Source organism: Gouania willdenowi (assembly GCF_900634775.1).
Source record: "Gouania willdenowi chromosome 24 unlocalized genomic scaffold, fGouWil2.1 scaffold_320_arrow_ctg1, whole genome shotgun sequence".
Classification (NCBI taxonomy): domain Eukaryota; kingdom Metazoa; phylum Chordata; class Actinopteri; order Blenniiformes; family Gobiesocidae; genus Gouania; species Gouania willdenowi.
The window spans coordinates 930,751-952,597 of NW_021144848.1; the positions used below are offsets into that span (position 1 = coordinate 930,751).

General features: G+C 36.1%; 1 protein-coding gene across 1 annotated transcript; it reads left to right on the forward strand.

Moving 5' to 3' along the window:
* The first annotated feature begins 3,244 nt into the window (after nucleotides 1–3,244).
* On the forward strand, nucleotides 3,245–21,552 carry selenol (selenoprotein L). Its single transcript, XM_028440656.1, has 9 exons — nucleotides 3,245–3,445; nucleotides 5,221–5,299; nucleotides 5,381–5,434; nucleotides 13,914–13,959; nucleotides 14,054–14,178; nucleotides 14,244–14,358; nucleotides 17,448–17,570; nucleotides 17,651–17,788; nucleotides 20,412–21,552. The coding sequence occupies exons 1-9, from the start codon at nucleotides 3,340–3,342 to the stop codon at nucleotides 20,532–20,534; spliced, it is 909 nt and encodes a 302-aa protein (XP_028296457.1). The 5' UTR covers nucleotides 3,245–3,339; the 3' UTR covers nucleotides 20,535–21,552.
* Nucleotides 21,553–21,847: the final 295 nt, after the last annotated feature.

The window sequence follows — 21,847 nt, forward strand, 5'->3', positions numbered from 1 at the left end:
ACAGAGCAGCAAGTCTGGCCATTCATTTTATCTTGGCAAGAAAGTTTGTCAGCAGCCTGAGGTAAGTTCACTACTTGAGTGTTGTATTTTTACAGTAAACGTAACGGGCAGCTGCTCTGCGTGGTTACACTGTAGTAAGATGGCCGCCATCATGTCCATTCTCCTTTGTTCACACTTTGAGGACTGAACCACTCAATACATTACACATATTTTATATTATTGTGCTTTAGAACCACTTCATGTATATTACTATAATTTCACTGTCAGAAGTACTATTATTATTATTATTATTATTATTATTATTATTATTATTATTATTATTATTTATATCCAGACATACCTCGGTTTATTTTCAGTGCCGTAAACACTTTGATGAATGTGAAAATTTAATCAACTTTTCTTATTTCCAATAAAACAAAAAGGCAAAGTCTTCTCAGTTCACTTTAATAACTCGCAGTGAGTCAGGTACAGTCAGTGTACAGTCAGTGTACAGTCAGTGTACAGTCAGTGTACAGTCAGTGTACAGTCAGTGTACAGTCTGAAGCAGGATGTTCCGTGGTTCACAGGGACTCACTGGAGCAGCTACAGGCTGATACAGAGTGGCTGGTGGATGGTTCACTTGTACCTGACTCTTGTTTTCAGGAGATGCAGATTGGTCTCCTTTTGGCCCAGTGGCTTTCTTCTTCTTCTTCTTCTTCTTCTTCTTCTTCTGCTTCTTCTTCTTCTGCTTCTTCTTCTTCTGCTTCCTAACCTTCTTCCTACAAGCCTGCTTTGGTTCTCCCGTCAGGTGGATTGATGCGCCACAGGCTCATCTTCATCAAAGTCGCCAAAATAAAAATTGTTAAAATGGATCAGTGGTGTTTTCCACATCTTTAATCCCAACCTGGGCTGCTAACTTCTCCACGTTGGATTCCATCTTGTGTAGTTGCTTTAAAGTTGCATTCAGCTGGCATTTGAGTTCCTTATTCGCATTAGTCAGAGTCCGGACTTTGTAGTAAATCAGAAAACTGACAGCTAAAAGCAGCAGCAAAAATGCTATCATAAGTCCAATTATTGGGACGAACTCCTCAACGTTAACAGAAGGGATAGACAGGCACGTGACCCTCCAACTGTCCGACGAGTCCATCGTGTATCCGGCAGCGTACGTTCCGGTAGGACAGGTGGGTGCTTCTATGTCCATTACTTCTGTCGTAAAAACATTGTTGATTGCATCGAGAGACCAGCTGATCCATTCCATAATTTCAGTTTTGGATAGAGGCTTGTGTTAGATTCTGACAAAAGACAGTACAAGACAAAAAGTGCAACAAGCTCCAGTTATGGGTCGATGGTGCAGAGAGAAAAAGCGTCCACCTTTGTTTAAAGCAAGAAAGGAACTGACTGTTGTGTCTGATTCTTTTTAGAACTCCTGTGTTTGCCTTTGATGTCATGGTTAGAATCCACAGTAATAGATTCTGAATGCTGATTGGCTGCTACGAAGAAGCACCTTTTCGTGTTAGTATTGTATTTATTTACATGAAACATTTAATTTTGATGATTAAATATAATTAATAATCCAAACCACTTTATTTATTGAGGACTTTTAGTTTTTTTTTTAGTTTTTTTGCCAACAAGAGTTAACCAAAGTGCTGCACACGAGTTACAAACAAACAATAAAATAATCATAACAAATATTTAATAAAAAATCCAAACAGGGCTAAGAACAATAAAAAACAAAAAATGTAAATAAAAAAACATACCAAATAACTCAAGGTGAGAGTTATGTCATATACTTAAACTCTGTTGAGGTATTAATATTAAATATGAATTGAATAGAAGTGGCAAAAATGTTTCATGAGCACATGTGATGATTTAACAGTGCGTAGCGTCCTACCACCTGCCAATAAGCAGACAATACATCCTAAATGTGCAACGTTAGCAATAAACTGACCAACTGAAAGCAAATATATTTGGGTATGAAGTCATGTTGTTGACTGATTCTTCTTCAACTCTTGACTTTTTATTGAAAATATTTTAATTTGGCATATTTTGTTTTAAAAATGTAAGAGTGACTGTCCTCTATGGGTTGAAACGAGGCTATTAAAATATAGTGGTGTCCTGATCCAATATTAATATCAGATATTTTTATGTACACAAGGCACAACAGGAGGGGGAGCCACTTTTTTCAGTTCTTGCTGAGGTTTATTGATGAGGAGTGTGTGACATGAGAAATATACAAAAGAACAACTGAGATTTGTTTTTGGTTTGCTTTTATCATAGTTTAGGAAAACAGGAAAATAGTACAAAATACAAGTAATAAAACAAATATTTACAATTTAAAAAAAGTATGCATTATTAGTTGTGTGTGTGTGTGTGTGTCATTTCAGCTCTCACTCCCTCACTCAGCATTGGTCAGAACATACCTGGCACTGCCATGGTGATGTTCTTTCTACATTTGCCACATGTGTATTTGTAACAAGTGAAATCTGCATTACAGTTGATGATACTCATATCCAATGTGAGAAGCAGTATTATATTTAGAGCTCCTCTGCTTCCTGCTTTTGTATTTTCTCTATTTACTTTTATTGTTGATAGTTTTTTTTAAAAATTTTATTTACTTGTAAAGTGTTTTTGAAATGTGCTTATAAATAAAATGTAAGGTCAAAAAGGACATTTTTTTTCACCGGAACACATCAGGTCACTGAAGTCTCACTCTTGTCATTTTCTGAAACTTGGCAGATATAAGATATATTAGATATAGATTTAAACTTTTTTGTGTCAGTATACCCCTTGATTTAATTTTTTTTTTCAATGGTAAAATGTGGGAAAGCTTGATATGAAACATTTTAATAATTGCTAACGACATATGTGTATAACTGTACGTGCATTTTTGTTATCATTATTTCGTTGTGTATAGTTGGAGTATTTTTGCATATTTTTGATGTTTTGTGTGTTTTTGTTATCATTTTGTGTATGATGTTACGTATATTTGAAGTATTTTTGTAAATGTTTGCATGTTTTTTGGTCATTTTGTGTATGTTTGTAGTCATCTTCTGTATTTTCTGGAATATTTGTGTCTATTTTTGCTTCAGTTTTGTGTATTTTTATGTCATTAAGTGTCTTTTAGCGTTGATTTATTTATTTATTTTTTGTTACGATAAACCTCTGTAGATTCTCCTGTTCACCACTAGATGTCACTTTACTCTAAGAACCAGAGAACAAGCCTGTGAGGGGCGGGGCGGTGTGACCACGTGACTCAGACACGTGTTGCTCAGGCTGTCGCTATGGTATTTGAGGGCACGCTGGCGTTCTGTGGCTGTCACTGGTTCCCAGGTCGTGTACTGGTCGCAACAGACCGGTGTCATGGCTGAGGACGAAGCCCAGGTGGAGGAGAACCTGAAAGCTGCTCTGAATCTGTTGGTCAGCCTGAGCAGAGTCATCCTGCAGAACGCCAAACAGGAAGCAGCAGGTGAGGACAGACACGTGACGAGCTCCGTTTAAAAAACAGGCATTTTAACAAACTTTTATATATAAAATACCAGGAAACCACTTTTTAAACAAAGTTAGTTTGTTTTTATACTGTGTCTCTAGTTAGCCTAAAGTTCGGCATTAGAATAACACGAGTTAGTCTTTAATTATCTGAGAAAAAAAAATTGTAAGTAATTTTATATATATATTAAATAACTTTAAAATACATTTTTAAACAAAGTTTGTTTTAAAAGGTGTCTTTATGTAGTCTAAAGTTTGGCATTAAAATAACACAAGTTATTCTTTAATTACTTTTTTTTTTTTTTTTTTTTTTTTAAAAAAACGTTTTTGTGTATTTTTTTTAATGTATATATTAGTTTTTAAAGACTTTTAAGATAAATTTGCTTGTTAAAATGTGTCTCTGTGTAGCCTAAATTTTTGGCATTAAAACACAAATTAGTCTTTAATTACCCTGAGAAAATACTTGTATGTGTGTATGTATATATGTGTATATATATAAAAAATAATTTCAAGATACATTTTTAAACAAAGTTTGTTTGTTAAAATGTGTCTTCATGTAAGTATTTAATCACTTGAGAAAAAATGTTTTTTGTATAAATAACTAAATATATTAATGTTTTCAGTTTTTAAACACTTAAACTAAAATTTTAAACAAAGTTTGTTTTAAAAGGTGTCTTTATGTAGTCTAAAGTTTGGCGTTAAAATAACAAGTTTGTCTTTAATTACTTTTTTTTTTTAAAAAAAAAGGTTTTTGTATAATTTTTTTAATGTATATATTAGTTTTTAAAGACTTAAGACAAATTGTTAAAATGTGTCTGTGTCGCCTAAATTTTTGGCATTAAAACAAAAGTTAGTCTTTAATTACCTGAGAGAAGTTTTTTTTTTTTTTTTTTTTTCCTTTTTAAGTTTTTAAAGACTTTAAAATTACAATTTCTGTCAAATTAGATTTATTTTTCCCTAAGGTCTGTACATATTACATATTTTGTGACAAATTTTTTTTAAAACCCATTATGACTCAAAAATCCATATTCAAACTTTAAATTGTTGCTAAAAATAAATTTGACTTTTTCTAAATGTAAATTTAATGTCCTATTAATTCTTCAATTCTGAAAAAAACATACCTGTTTTATTATCGAAGTTATTTTACTCTGACATTTGAAAATGTAAACATACTTAATTTTCATTTCCTTATGGTTCAGGCATCTTTAAACTACTTTTAATTTTTTTTTAGTTTTAGTGAATTTTATAGTTCTCATTTAAACATTATTTTTATGCTTCCATACCATAATAACTGGTACATTGGCTTTTTAGTCTTTTGAATCATTATTTTAAAAACATTAGGGAAAGTAGGAAATTGAACATAAGTTGAAGTGAAATGTAGGTACTTTTAAGTATACTTATAAAATTGTGTTATTTTAATTCCCAGGGCTGAAGAGTTAATGCAACGTTTCGTCTGCAGAATTAAAGCTGTTTCCTTCTGAGTGTTGAGCTTAAATTTGATAAAAAATCAGTGAAATTTGGTGCTTGTTTTTTTTATTTTATATTTGCCCAGTTTTGAGGCTGTTTCCAAACAGTGTTATTAATTCAGGGAAAGTCTGATCAAATCCCGATGTTGTGTTCCAAGCCTGTAGTTGAGTGTGGGGTGAACTTTACTCTAAGCCTGCTGGGTATGAAGGTGTTGAGAAATAATCCCGTTCATGCCGTTGGTTACAGCTCTAATTAACCAACAATGATCCTTTTGTTCCGTCTACGCAGCATCTCTGAAAGAATTTGTTCCTCATAAAATCACGACCTTGTTCGGTTTGATCACAGCGGGGACCGACTTCTACAAAAGGTGACGAGAACAAGTCCCTCCATTCTTTATGGTTTTATTGGGATATGAACAGCTTATTAATGATTGATTGTGTTTGATCAGCATCGGGGTGAGAAATCGAAGTGAGGCGGAGGCGGTGTGGCAGAAACTTTATCAGTAAGTGTTAATTATTAATATCGCAATCAGTTTAACATGTTGGTTCTCAACCTTTTCAGTCCACGACCCCCAAAATAAAGGTCCCAGAGATTGTTGACCCCGGGTCAAATGATGGTCCATTGTTCTATGGATCTGTGATAACGACATTCAGGGATGTCCAGGAGCGTAGGCGGCGGGCGGAATGGCCTACTACTTTCTTTCTGTCCGCCTTCTACTCTTAAACATGTTCATAAATGATTCCTTACCCCTTTAGCACTGAAAGAATATCTGTAATATGACGTGAATATCTGTCAAATCACGTTTTTCTATTAGCTCTGTCCGCTAGCGCGTAGCATCTCTTTTTCACTATGCAGAATAGCTGCATCCCAGCCAAACACTGGGTTACCAGTGCCCTCTGCTGGTCAAACCTAATATCTGGTGGCTGCAACTGAAGAGAAACACATTCTCTCTAAACATTTCCCCAGTAATATGATAAATCTTAACATTCACAACATTACTGAATTCAACTAAATTAAACATTATCTAATGTAATGCACCAAAAGCCACTATATAGCGTAATTTTTGCCAAATTCTTTGGGGGGGGATGGATGGTGTCGCGTGTCACTGGCGCGCAGCGACGGCATCTACTTTTTCTTTTTTGCCAAATACTGTTTTATTTCTGGACATCTCTTCATTTATTCATCCGAATAATATCCACTGTTGCTTCATAATATATAGTCATCTTAAAGATATAAATCCTAGTTTTAATCAGAAATTAAATGGGTTAAAAATGACCAAAAATGGTGGAAAAGATGGTGCAATTAGATTTTTTTTTTTTTTTTTTTTTTTTTTTGGGGTGGGGGGGAAATTTGTATAAATTGGCAAAAATAAACATAAAATGTAGTGAAAATGGGTTAAAAGTGACAAAAACGGTGGAAAAGGTGTTGATTTGGGATTTTAAAAACCCCAGAAATTGGTTAAAAGTTGCAGATTAGAGTGGCCAAAAAAGGATGGAAAAGTGGTAAAAAGGGTTAAAAGTGTCAACATTGGAACATTTAGTTTAAACTGGCAAAAAATGAGCATGACAAATTGTGAATGTGGTTAAAAAAATAAGCATGAAATATGGTGAGAAGGGGTTAAGTGACAATCATGGATCAACATGTGTGACATAAAGTGGTGGAACGAGTTTAAGTGCCAAGAATTTGCACAAAATGCATTAACATGTGATGGAGACGTGGCAGAAATAAAAGTAATGTAAGAAAAATGAATTATAAGGAGTAAGAAAGTGATGAAAATAGGTTAAAATATGGCAAGTATAAGAGAACGTAATCTAGTATAAAGTGTAACAAAACACAATGCTAGGTCAGATTGGACTAGAATACTTGCTCTAACAAGTAAGTGTTTAGGTACTTTTTGAAGTGGGGAAAAGGTTTATAAGTGTAAAAGAAATGTGCTGAAGTCATTAAAATTTGATGGAGTAATGTAGCAAAAATGCGTTAAAAAGAACAAAAAAGTGATAAATAGGTTAAAATATGGCAAATCAGGTGTCGTAGCAAAAAGGGTAAAAATAAGCAAAAATTGGCTCAAAATGTTAAAACAATCTTCTTGCAGTGTCCAGTGTCTCCCGAACCCAAGGTTGAGAACCCCTGATTTAACAGATACGATGAAGAATAAAACCCTATAAATGGATAACGTTGCAGCTCTTATATGTTTTTATGACTTTTCTCAAACACACTCAGAGTTTTAAAGCATGATGTAATTTTTGCTCAGGGGCCAAATATGGAGGAATGGTTTGATCTCACGGGGCCACACATTTTGGGTTGGGGGAGGGACAGAGCAATTTCAATATTATTGTCTTCTAGTTTGCACTTACTCATAAAACACACACACACATATAATATATATATATATATATACACACACACACAGTATATGTGTTGGCATAGTCTAAAAAAATTTTAGGTTCAAACCTTGCATTTGGTTTCATATCTTGCAAAATTATATGGCTCCAAATTCTATGCAAACGAATTCATTTTTAAAGGTTGCGCAAGACAATTGCTCCACACTAAAACACAGTGAGCCAGATGAAAAATTTAAAAAGGCACATTAGAAAAAATTATGGTTTTGTTCTGCAAAAAACTAACTGAAATTTGCATAAAAATATTACCTAGAACAGCGTTTTCAACCACTGTACCGTGACACACTCGATGTCTACTACTCATCTCATCTGCTGCTCTCCTGTGTACCACCTCCATGTGTGGGCGAGGGTGTAAAACCCAACCATTTACGGAAAGCTTATTGTATAACGTATAGTGGCGCGCATGTAAAATCATGTGACGTGGACTGATCTATTTTCCAGGTGTTAATGTAATTATGATTTATTTGTGCTATTTAGATTTCATTTAAGAGGTATGAAGAGAGTTTTTGTTTTTAATACCTTTGTTATTTCATGTTCCATTTGATTCCCTAAAAACACAGATTGCAGATTGTTAATTGCAGTTTTTACTAGAGAAAAGAAATATGAAATTTAAAAAAAATTTTTTATTTGTGTTTATTTGATTGCTATTCCAGACACTTTGATAAGAATGACTGTATATTGTTAATATAGGCTACAAAGTTGTTTTTTTTTCTTTTTTTTTTTTTACATTTTCGGTTGATGGTTTGCCTTAGGATTTTTTTTGATAAAAAGATGTACTGTGGCTTAAAAAAGATTGAAAAACACTGACTTAGAACATCCTGCAGCCACTGACAATGTCTTTGCACTCTGTGTTGACAGAGTAGAACTTTCATTTGGTTTTGTACATAATATTGTTTGCACTTGAAAAAAAGAAAGAAATATATTATTTTATTTAGTTTCAATTTGTGGAAGTAGTAGTTCACTGAAAGCTGAGGCTTACATCATGCATGTAAAGAGTTATAATAAAACATTTCAAAATGCATGTGCAACTCAGTTCAATAAAAGTCTGTTGGTCCAGTCATAGATTTTGTCATTGTAGTTTTCTTAAAATCTCATCTCGTTCTCGTGAACCCAAAATTGTGTCTCATCTGGTCTGGTCAGCCAAGTATCGTCACACCCCTAATTGTGTGTATATACAGTTAGGTCCATAATTATTTGGACTGAGACATTTTTTTTTTATTTTGGTTTTGTGCAGTAGCTACAGTAACCTGAGAAACTAAAACAATTTTTAAACACAATCCCTTTTTTCCAGTGGCTCAAAAGTAACTGGACAAACTAAATAACAAGATAAAATGTTATTTTCTAATACTTGATTGAAAACCCTTTGTTGCCAATGATTGCCTGAAGTCTTGAACTCATGGACATCACCAGACGCTGGGTTTCCTCCTTTTTAATGTCTTTCTTCTTGAAGTTTAGTCTTTATCAGGTAAAATGCATACTCAATTGGGATCAAGTGACTGACTTGACCATTCAAGAATATTTCACTTCTTTGCTTTAATAAAGTCCTGGGTTGCTTTGGCTGTATGTTTAAGGTCATTGTCCATCTGTATTATGAAACGCCGCCCAATCAATGCGGCTGGATTTGAGCAGACAGTATGTCCCTGAACACCTCAGAATCCATCTGACTGGTTCTGTCCTGTGTCCCATCATCAATAAACCCCAGTGACCCAGTGCCACTAGCAGCCATGCATGTCCAACCACCACACTGCCTCCACCATGTTTTACACATGGAGCTTTGGATCATGAGCTGTACCACACCTTCTCCATACTTTTATCTTACATCATTCTGGTAGAGGTTGATCTTAGTTTAATTTTTTATTTTTATTGAGCAAAGTCCAATAGTCTTTCTATTCTTGAGGCTTGTGAGTGTCTGGCACCGTGTAGTGAACCCTCTGTATTTACACTCATATAGTTTTATCTTTATGGTAGACCTTGACAATGACACGCCTACCTCCTGGAGAGGGTTTTTAAACTTGGTTGGCTGTTGTGAAGATGTTTCTCTTCACCATGGAAATGATTCTACAATCATCCACCACTGCTGTCTACATCCAGGTTTTTTTGCGTTGCCAAGTTCACCAGTGCTTTCTTTCTTTTTCAGAATGTACAAAACTGTAGATTTAGCCACTCCTAATATTGTAGCTATTTTGCAAATGTTTTTTTTTTCTGTTTTCATAGCTTAAAAATGTCTTGTTTCACCTGCATGGAGAGTTCCTTTGACCACATGTTGTCTTCACAGCAAAATCTTACAAATACAAGCACCACACCTCAAATCAACTCCAGGGCTTTTGTAAGTTTAATTGGTGATGACATAATGAAGGAATTGCTCATACCTGCCCATGAAATGGCTTTAGAGTCAATTGTCCAATTACTTTTAGTCCCTTTTTGAACAGGGTAGCACATGTTAAGGTGCTGAAACTCCTAAACCTTCATTCATTCTGAATGTGTGAAAGCTGAGTCTGTACTTTCTGTCCATTATGTCACATAATAGGAAAATGTTTCATTATACAGGTAACAAAACAAAACTTGTCCGTGTCCCTATACACATGTGTGTATATATATATATATATACTGTATTAGAGATCAACTTATATGGATTTTTTTTTTTTAGGGCCGATGCTGATTTTTTTTTTTTTTCCCATCAACCTTAGCCGATGACCGATACAGACTAAGATTTTATTGAGCTGATATTTGGAGCTCATACTACTTTTGCTCCCTCAATTTACATCATAAAATTACACAGTGGTGATAACAAATGTTGCACGTCTCAAATAAAGAAAAAAGGAACAGTTATTGAAATTAACAAAGGGGAGGTAGAATGGCACCAAGTAAAAATATTTAACAAATAAAAACAGGTGATGTAAAACAAGAACAAGTAAAAAAAAAAAAATAGAGACATCGTGAAATATTATGAAAGAACTGTTCGTCCTTGTCCTGAAAATAGCTTTGACAAAAGTTGGCCTGACTGAAGATATTTTATTAACAGGATTATTGAGTATAACGATATATAATTATAGTATTAAACACAAAAAATATGAATAATAGTCCATTCCAACACAACTCCAGAACATAAATTAGCAGAGGAAAATAACGTGATGTCAGATGCGCATTAAGCAACAAACTGTTCAAACTCTCCTTCTCAACATTGTGCTGAGTGAGAAGCAGTGAGGGAGGGAGAGCGAAACACAAATGCCAAACCTCCAGCCAGCTGCTTGTTAAATACAACTGCGACGACAAAACGGAACAATGCTAAGTAAAACAGTTAAAAGAGTTTAAAACTTGCCGTTGGGGTTGAAGAGCTTCCTTCACGCTCTGCTAGTGGGGGGAGGGGCTCTGGAGCCTCTGTCTCCAGCAACACGGAGCAGCCTGTGGCGGCCGCTCAGTATATAAGGCGGGTCGGCGAACGCAGCAGCACGCATCGCCGATGCCGATACACATGAAACACACAAAAATCGGCCGGCTGACGAATCTGTCAATCACTAATATATATATATATATATTAGTGATTGACAGATGTGTGTATATATATATATATATATATATACACACACACTGTATTAGGGTGGTCCATCAAAGCATTGGAACAAATAAACTCGATTAGAACCCTACCTCAAGTTTTTGCATCCATAAGATGATTTAGGAAGAAAAGGAGATTTTTTTTTTTTTTGCACAAGCAGCTCAAAGTTTCCTGGAAACTAATCCTGACTAAATACATATGCATTATACACATAACATTATGGAAAATAAAGGTTCAAAGATTCCACCAAAGCGTTGTGACGCCTTTAATCAAGCAGATTTTAAAAGGAAGCAGATCAGTGATTTTCTCACCACCAGCACGATGAGTTTCTTTGAAACCTTTACTCTAAGTTATCAAAGAGCACTGGAACTTTTTTCCTTTAAGTCATCAAAGCCTTTTAAAATCTGCTTGATTAAAGGCGTCACAACGTATATATATATATACGTTGTGACGCCTTTAATCAATATATGAGTTAGGTCCATATCTATATGGACACGGACACAAGTTTTGTTTTGTTACCTGTATAATGAAACATTTTCCTATTATGTGACATAATGGACATAAAGTGCAGACTCTCAGCTTTCATATGAGGGTGTCCACATTCAGAATGAATGAATGAAGGTTTAGGAGTTTCAGCACCTTAACATGTGCTACCCTGTTTAAAAAGGGACCAAAAATAATTGGACAATTGACTCTAAAGCCATTTCATGGGCAGGTATGAGCAATTACTTCATTATGTCATCACCAATTAAACTTACAAAAGCCCTGGAGTTGATTTGAGGTGTGGTGCTTGTTTTTGTAAGATTTTGCTGTGAAGACAACATGTGGTCAAAGGAACTCTCCATGCAGGTGAAACAAGACATTCTTAAGCTACGAAAACAGAAAAAAACCATTAATGAAATAGCTACAATATTAGGAGTGGCTAAATCTACAGTTTTGTACATTCTGAAAAAGAAAGCAAGCACTGGTGAACTTGGCAAAGCAAAAAAACCTGGATGTAGACAGCAGTGGTGGATGATTGTAGAATCATTTCCATGGTGAAGAGAAACATCTTCACAACAGCCAACCAAGTTTAAAAACCCTCTCCAGGAGGTAGGCGTGTCATTGTCAAGGTCTACATAAAACTATATGAGTGTAAATACAGAGGGTTCACTGCACGGTGCCAGACATTCACAAGCCTCAAGAATAGAAAGACTATTGGACTTTGCTCAATAAAAATAAAAAATTAAACTAAGATCAACCTCTACCAGAATGATGGTAAGATAAAAGTATGGAGAAGGTGTGGTACAGCTCATGATCCAAAGCTCCATGTGTAAAACATGGTGGAGGCAGTGTGGTGGTTGGACATGCATGGCTGCTAGTGGCACTGGGTCACTGGGGTTTATTGATGATGGGACACGGGACAGAACCAGTCAGATGGATTCTGAGGTGTTCAGGGACATACTGTCTGCTCAAATCCAGCCGCATTGATTGGGCGGCATTTCATAATACAGATGGACAATGACCTTAAACATACAGCCAAAGCAACCCAGGACTTTATTAAAGCAAAGAAGTGAAATATTCTTGAATGGTCAAGTCAGTCACTTGATCCCAATTGAGTATGCATTTTACCTGATAATGACTAAACTTCAAGAAGAAAGACATTAAAAAGGAGGAAACCCAGCGTCTGGTGATGTCCATGAGTTCAAGACTTCAGGCAATCATTGGCAACAAAGGGTTTTCAATCAAGTATTAGAAAATAACATTTTATCTTGTTATTTAGTTTGTCCAGTTACTTTTGAGCCACTGGAAAAAAAGGGATTGTGTTTAAAAAAATTTTTAGTTTCTCAGGTTTTTATGCAATATTTTGTTACAACCACTGAATAAAAGCTGAAAGTCTGCACTTCAACTGCATCTGAGTTCTTTAATTTAAAATTCCTTTTGGTACTGTACAGAACCAAAATAAAAAAAAATGTCTCAGTCCAAATAATTATGGACCTAACTGTATATACACACAATTAGGGGTGTGACGATACTCGGCTCACGAGACGAGATGAGACAATATTGGGTTCACGAGAACGAGATGAGATTTTAAGAAAACTACAATGACAAAATCTATGACTGGACCAACAGACTTTTATTGACCTGAGTTGCACATGCATTTTGAAATGTTTTATTATAACTCTTTACATGCATGATGTAAGCCTCAGCTTTCAGTGAACTACTACTTCCACAAATTGAAACTAAATAAAATAATGTATTTTTGTTCTTTTTTTCAAGTGCAAACAATATTATGTACAAAACCAAATGAAAGTTCTACTCTGTCAACACAGAGTGCAAAATGTGCAAACAAAGCTTAACAACATGCTGCAACTACACAGCCATGTTCTTTTAACTGTTAATGAACAACTTCTTCCATAAAATGAAACTAAAACTAGAATTTACTCTTCTTTTCCTTGTCTTGCTTTAGGTTCTGGTAGGCTAGACATAGCAAAGGCACATTACTGTCCCCACAGGTCATAAATAGAAGTTTGACTAGCTCACAAAAAAAAAAATTGCGAGACATTTTTTTTTTTTAACGCGACAAGAAATGTCTGGTTTAAACTCGCGAGATCTCGTGGCACGATATCTTGTCACAGCCCTACACACGATACATTAGGGCTGTGCATTGTCATGAATCTGATGATACGATTCACAATTTACATGTCACGATACGATGTATGCCTAAAGTTAACATCACGATGTACAACGCAATATCAATTACAAATAGTTAGAAAATGGTAAATACAGTTGATTTGATGTTTTTTAAACTTGCGAGATGGAGTAAATTGTAACTAACTATAATTCAAGTACAAATATCAAAAATATCATTTGACCTCTCTGCAGCAACTTATAGCACCAATGATAATTTGCTCACCAACTAAAACGATCACCACTTAAACCAAAACATTAGCGTGTGAGCACTATGTTGCCAGTTAATCTCACCAGTTTTGCTGTAGCGCCCCCTGGGGGTCTGGAGTTGTAGTTCTCACGTGTGTTCTGTGTTGCAGTCATGCTGAGGTGAGGGAGCAGGTGGAGGAACTCCTGCAGCTGGAGGTTTGTATCACACACGCGTGCGTGCGTGCGTGCGTGCGTGAGAGAGAGAGAGAGAGAGAGAGAAGTGGATCTGAGTCAGTGTTTGGTCCCACAGACTGAATGGGACACGTTCCTGGAGTCTGTGGACCAGGGTCTGCAGACCACTGACCTTCAGCTGTCCAAAGAGGCGGCCCACAGACTGAGTCCTGACACGCCACTGGTGGACGGACGCAGTGGGAGGTACTGGTGGGGGTAACTAGGGTCATGTGATGTAGCTTAACGTCTGACTCTGCGTCCACCTACAGGACCCTCACGTTGGGCCAGTATCTGAGTCCAGGTCAGAAGCTGCTGCTTGTTCTTCTGAGACACGTTGCATGACTGCCGTGACGCGACCATGTGACCTTGCTGGAGACCAATCAGGTTTGTTCTCATCAGTATTCAATAGGGATGTAACGATTCACTCAACTCCCGATACGATTCGATTCACGATACTGGGTTCACGATACGATTCTCTCACGATTTTTTCATTTACAAAATGGGACTGTAGACAATTTTTTTTTTGAGAAAAAAACTAGAAAATACTGTATTATTTTTCTTTTATTTTTCATTGTCAAAAGAATTCCTTGATAAACTATTCAAAACAATGCAATTTAACTAAAAATAAATCTTGAATTAAATAAATAAATGAATAATACAAATGAAAATGAAGCCTATTAATTTAAATTCTGGTTCTATAATAAACTATGCAGAACTGCATAATAGTTCTTTTTCTTTTAAAAGTGCAACTGAAAATGTATTTTGTGCCTTAACAATTGGACTTTGGAATAAAAAAAAAAAAACCGTGATTACACTGATTTACGTCATATTTGTTTGGACCAACAGAGGGCGCTGGTAATACAGTGGTTGGTTGGCATGCAGATATCTTGCAGTGAAGAAGAGAAGCTATGCTAGCAGACAGAGCTAATAGAAAACCGTGACTTTTACAGATATTCAAGTAATATTATAGATATTCTTTCGGTGCTAAAGGGGTAATGAATCATTTATTAACATATTTAAGAGTAGAAGGCAGCCAGAAAGAAAGTATTAGCAGACTCCGCCCGCCGCCAACACTCCCGGATAGCGCCCTCTGCTGGTTAAAAAAAGTACTGCGATTCAATTGTCAGAAAATCGATATCAACCGTGATACCTATGAATCGATTTTTAACTGCCTTACGATTAATCGTTACATCCCTAGTATTCAACCATTTTAACTCCAAACATTTAACGTATGCAACGAGTCATTTTGCTGTACATTAAAAAAATAATAATTAGATGTTTTTAAATTACTTTAACTTTACAGTGAGTGGGCTTGTTAGAGCCCGATATGTAACAAGATCCCAATTGTTCTTAAAAAAAAAAAAAAAAAAAATAGAAGTATCTGGCCAATAATGTAACAAAACTGCTGAGCCCAAAATGTAACATTTATTTTTATATAAAACCCAAAATGTTACAACTGGTCATTTCAGGTTTTATTCCATTTTTTAAAATAATAATTTGTGTCTTGTTACATTTTGGGCTCGAACAGGGCAGACAAAATATTTTTCCCCTAATAATGTAACAGTTTTATTAAATCATAGTGTTCTCCAGTGGTTTACCTCTTACATTAATGGAAGAACCTTTAATGTTGCTATTAACGATGTTATGTCCAATATGTCAACCTGTCATGTGGAGTAGCCCAGGGCTCTGTTCTGGGGCCTGTTTTGTTTTTATTGTATCTAATGCCTCTTGGTCGGTTGATCCGTGGTTTTAAAAATGTATCTTATCATTTTTATGCTGATGATATCCAGTTGTACTGCTCCTTTAATGACTCTGAGTTTCACTTTTTATCAGAGTTCTTAGACTGTATATCCTGTATCAAAAACTGGTTGTCATCAAATTATCTCCAGATAAATTCAAACAAAACAGAAACTCTGATCATTGCTCCTGATAAAAACATCCTCTAATTAAAAACTCTCTTGGTGATCTGGACTCATCTGTTAAAACCAGCCTCAGAAACCTTGGGGTTGTTTTTGATCAGTCCATGTCTTTGGAGGGACATTGTCGTCAATTGACTAAAAACTGTTTTTACCACCTGAGAAATATCTCTAAAGTGAGGCATCTATTATCAAAATCAGATCTGGAACTGGTCATACACGCATTTATATCATCTCGTATTGACTACTGTAATTCTGTTTTTACTTGTTTTAATAAGTCGACCCTAAACAGACTCCAGATCGTTCAGAACGCTGCTGCCAGACTTTTAACTGGTGCTTCTAGAACATCCCACATCACCCCATTCTTGCTACTCTGCACTGGCTTCCAGTTAAGTTTTGCATAGAATATAAAATATTAGTTCTCACGTTCCGAGCATTACATGGTCAGGCCCCTAAATATATCTCGGACTTGTTGTGCCCCTACTCATCAGGGCGATGCTTTCGGTCTTCAGGTCAAAAACTAAATTTAAGACCAGAGGAGACCTGGTGTTCCAGGCTGTAGCTCCCAGACTCTGGAATAACCTGCACCAGTCTCTCAGGGAGCTCAACTGTGTGGACACTTTTTAAAAACTGCTGAAGACTACACTTTACAGAAAAACTTTTAGTTACTGGATTTAAATTTTTATTTATCCTTTAATGTTGCTGTTCTTATATTTATGCACTCTTGTTGTTTATTCTATTGTGTTGCACTTGTACTTTTACCACAACTCTGTACAGCACTTTGTGATTTTATCTGTAAAAAGTGCTTCATTAATAAACTACTTACTTACTAGAGTGCATTAATTGTTTATGGATTACAGGGCTTATTGCTTCTATGTAGAGAGTAGTATCATACACAAATATGTTTGTGTAAATATGTGTCTATATAAAATGTAATTAAACTATTAGGATAAGTATTTTGCATGCCCCATAATGTAATAATGACTGCAAAAAGTTTTTACGTTTCCTCGGGATTTACAGTATTTATCTATTTATAGTTTTTTTTTACTCTGTTTAACGTCTTTAACCCCAATGTTACAGTTACAAACTTGTTTCCAAACTTGTGGAAAACCTTGGCACAATTGTGGCAAAGTGAGCTTCCACCTGAACTGTTTTGTACAAAAACATGTGTATCTTTGGCCTAATGTTTATCAACACATTTGCTGCAGCTGTTGTCCATACAGTAATTCAATTGTTTTTGATTTTATAGCCTTTGTTAATGATAATTGGCTTCATTTTTTATGTAAATCTCTAGGTGTTTTAGGTGGACTACAGATTTCTGTATTTAAAACATGATTTATTGTCACTCGGTATCATTTATTTCAAAAATGTCAAATGATCTGTAACCACTGAGTGTTCTACTTCAATCTGAACAGAAATCAGCCATGTAGCTCATGTAGAAGCTTAGAAAAACATTATCTTGGGGGGGGGGGGGGGGGAGGTTAGGTTAATTATTCATCTGTGTAATCGTATGTTGCCACCTTTGCTCGTGTGATTATTTGATGTTTGTCTCTGCAGCGCCTCCTACAGGCTCGGTCCGTGCGTGTTGTGGTGGTGTCGTTCAACGGTCTGGATGCAGCCGCGCTTTGGCTCCAACAGACAGGAAGTAGCTTTGAGCTGGTTCTGGACCAGCAGAGACAGGTGGGCAGGGGCAGCGGGGAGGCGTCCTCGGGAGTGTTTCTGACGTGTGATTTTTAACCTTTTTGGTGGATTTTCTGCAGCTCTACAAAACTCTGGGCCTGGGCTCGTCCTACTCTAAGGTGATGGGCTTTGACTGCCTGCTGCGCTATTCAGAGTACGGGGTCCTGAACAGAGGCTATCCTGATGTTCCTCCACGACTAATGGAAGATATTTACCAGGTATGGACTGTTCCATTCTGTCGGTGCTAGAGGGGTGCTGTCGTGCATGCTTTAGGCCACTATCAGTCAACGCTGGCTTTATTTATTTTAAAGAGAAACACATTTTACATCCAACAAATCAAACTGGTATTTACAGCCTATTGTTTTAATTTTAAATCGATATTTTAAGTTTTATTTTTCAAGTAATTTTACAATGTTAATCCAGTTTTTATTGGTTACCGCTATTGTTTTACCCAATTGTATAGTTTTAATGTTATTGTTTATGCATTTACACTATTTAACTTTAATAAATAAATGAATAAAATATTGATCAAATACATCATCATTTGATACTTCATATAATTTTTATAATTTCTTTAGAAATTACTAATGTTTAAGTTCAATCATATCAATTTTTATACATTTTGAATTATGCTATATACATTTTTTTACTATTTCACTTTATAAAATCTTACTAGATTTAATTTTTTTTTCTTCTAAATATAGTTAATGATAAAAAATTACAGTTATTTATATTCTTTAGATTCAAGGATTTTTAAAATCTTAATAAAGTCCCTGTAGCTGCTGTCAGAGATTCTCTCGTGAATGCAATTCATCATTTTTATATTCATTTAAAAATACAAATAAATAGGACATAGAGATATTCAATAAATAAGTAATAATTCAGGTAATTCATGTAGATGTAATTCACGTTTTTGGTTGAAATTACAGAACTTTTTTTTTGTTCCGTTTTATTGCGTTGCTGGGGTAATAAGTACATGTGGCACAAGGTGATGATAGCCTACCTGAGAAAAGTTAATAAAAAGATATTTAGTTAGACTTCAGCTTTATTACCTTGGAGTTGATGCAGCTAATGAGGTATTTCATTTGTCAAACGTGTAAAATGTGTGTTTTTAAGCGAGTTGAATGAATTTTTATTTTCTTACTTCTGATGGCATTTGACATGTAAAGACATGGTAATAAATGGCTGTTTAAAATCCAAAAACGATGTTGAGCCTTGATTGATCTCGGAGGGAGAAACGTTCCCCGTTGTCTTTGTGTGGCAGGCTGTTGTGTGTTCTCTCTCCCTCTGGTCTCCCCCCTCCCTCTTGCTGAGTGGCTGCAGCACACCTGGTTGCTGTTGCACTCAGAGTGAGGGACATTATTAAGGTTGGCAGCAGAGCTGAGCACTGAGACGTAGGGAGGTTTGTTTGTTGTTTTGTTTGAACCTTCTATTGCTGGGTTTTGTTATTTTAGCTTCCCTGTAGTTGTTGGTCATCCTGTTGTCTGGGTTTTCTTTCTTGGTGATTAGTTTGTTTTAGCTAAGGTAGCTTTAGTATAGAATCACAACAGTATCATAATGAATCAACTCTTGCAGGGTTTTTCATGAATGCACATGCTTTGTTTTGCAAATATATATTTTATGCAAACTTGTAATATAAATTCTGAAATGCACACGCTCTACTTCAAATATTATTTTGAGGCACACGTAATATAAATCCACAGATAATGCAAATTGCTGAATGTGCATTTACAAACTGCTTCTGTGCTGTGAAACCTCTGTGTATTTGTGAGAGAAATGTGTGTGTGTGTGTGTGTGTGTGGTGAATTATGAGACTGCCCTGACGTCGCGGGTCAATGAACGTCACCATTTGCTGATAAAACTTATTGACAGATTCATCAGCCAATCATGTGTGTTTGCTTTCAGCCAATCATGTGGCTTCTTACATTTTCTCCACACTCTAGTTTGAATACTGCGCATGCGCACACATATCAGTAGCTCTGCAATTGGTTTAAAAGTGTGGAGAAAATGTAAGAAGCCATATGATTGGCTGAAAACAAACACACTTGATTGGCTGATGGCCAAAAAAAAATGTGACAAAGACAGCTATATTACTATACAAGTATAGAGTTTGCCTTTGTATTATGAAATGAGTGCATACAAAGTAGTAAATTGAAAAAATAATTATTTTTGTGTTGTTGTATATTGCAATAATAATGTATGGTTGTCACAAAATGCCACGGCACACCCAGACTTGCATCGCCGTTTGGGAACCACTGCACTAACAGTCCAATGCAATGGATAATTAAGAAAAAAAAGAGTTCCTCTAGTAAATAAAGACCAAGAGTCCGTCTCCCAGGAAGCCTCTACAAACTTTTACCCATTTCTATCTCGCTACCTGTCACCTCTGCTTCATGTGAGCGCAGTTTTTCCTGCAAGAAAAAACCCTGGCGCCTCAACTCTTCCGGGAGAGAAAAAACCCTGGCGCCGTGCCTGGTGGGGCGTGTTACCAGGGCTCCTCCTTGATTTTTCTGCTTTGGTGTTAAATCGGTAAAATAAAATAACCACACTGTTTGTTATTTTGATTTGGATTTCAAACGGAATAACCAAAGAATGAAGGATACATGGATTACGAATAAAGAGAAACAAACGAATAAAGGGAAACGCAGAGAGAAACAAGTAGAAAAATGTATGGAAAAAAAATAGTAAAGCACCTGCACATCATTATACTTTAACTTATTATCCTCTGTCTACATTTTTTTTTTTCATCACCTTTTTAAAAGCACTAAACGATTTTTAAACTCTTGCTTTTATAAATGAGATGATGATGATGATGGGGTGGATTCTGCTCTTCCTTCACAGATGGGAGGAGACTTCCTATTGGACGAAGAGGGAAACGTCATCCTGTCTCACCCGTCACAGACTCCTTTGGACAGGCTGAGCGTGGACCACATCCTCAGAGCTACGGACTCTGTGGCGCTGTAAGACGCTCGTCTGCTAGCTAGTGCGGCGTGTGTTTCACAAAGTGGGATAAACAAAACTGAGATATGAGCTTTTTTTAACCTTTATTTATAATCTCTCTCTTTAAATGGTTCAGTCAGTGATGTCATCGTCCCATGTTGAACTTTCACACCAAAACACGCATAATAGTATCTGCTAAAGTGGGGGTTCTCAACTTTGTGGTCAAGACCCCATTTGGAGTCGTAAGACACTGGGAGAGGGGGTGGCCAGATACCTTCAAGAAACTCAGAATATCCTTTTTTTTTTTTTTTTTTTAACAATTTGAGTCAATTTTTGCTTTTTTTTAACCATCTTTCTGCAACTACACCAAACTTGCCATATTTTAACATATTTTTGACAAAAAGTAATTTTATCACTTTTTGGCCATATTTTTGCTCCTTTTAATGCATTTTTGCTACATTACTCCCATTTCTGACACTTCCCCAGCAAATATTTATCCCTTATTTGCAATCTTTTTCCACTTCTACGACATGTTCAGCACTTATTAACCCTTTCCACCTAATGTCACATATGTTGACAAGTACCAGAAATCTAAACTGTCAAACTTATATTTTGCCCCAAAGGGAAAAACAGTAAAACTTAACTCTAAAAACATTCCTTTGGAGAATGTTAAATACCTCAGAGGTTAACTGTCTGTGTGCGAGAGGTCGTTCAGGATCATACAGCTGCACCTTTGAGTTGAGCAAACACCATGGGAAACACGTCTAACACAGTGTTAATATTTATATTTGAACTGGAGTGTTTTTTTATCCCACTTTGTGAAACGTATCAGTTGGTTGGGTTTGATCATCCCCGACACCACCGAAGAAGAAGCAGCAGCTCCTTCAGGCACATTAATGACGTTGCACGCTGCACTCGTGACTTAACGAAGGCGTGAGACTGATGTAGAAGTGACTGTAGGATCTGATCATCTCTGTGGTGTCAGTGGAGCTGGAATTAAATAAAACCTACTGGCCTTCATTAAACAAAAACGTGCACTTTTGTGGTTTTGCTGTATGTTTTGGGTTGTTGTCCTGCTGAAATGTCCACTGGTGGCCAAGGCCAAGTTTCTCAGCAGATGACATGATGATGTTGTTGAGAATCTTGATGTATGCATCTTTTTTCATGATGCTGTTTACTGTGATTAGGTTCCCTGGTCCATTGGCTGAAAAACACCCCCAAAACATTAGGTTTTCCACCACCATATGTGACAGTGGGGTGGGGACAGTGTTCTTAGGGTTGAAGGCTTCTCCTTTTCTACACCAAATGAAGGATACATCATTGTGACCAAACAACTC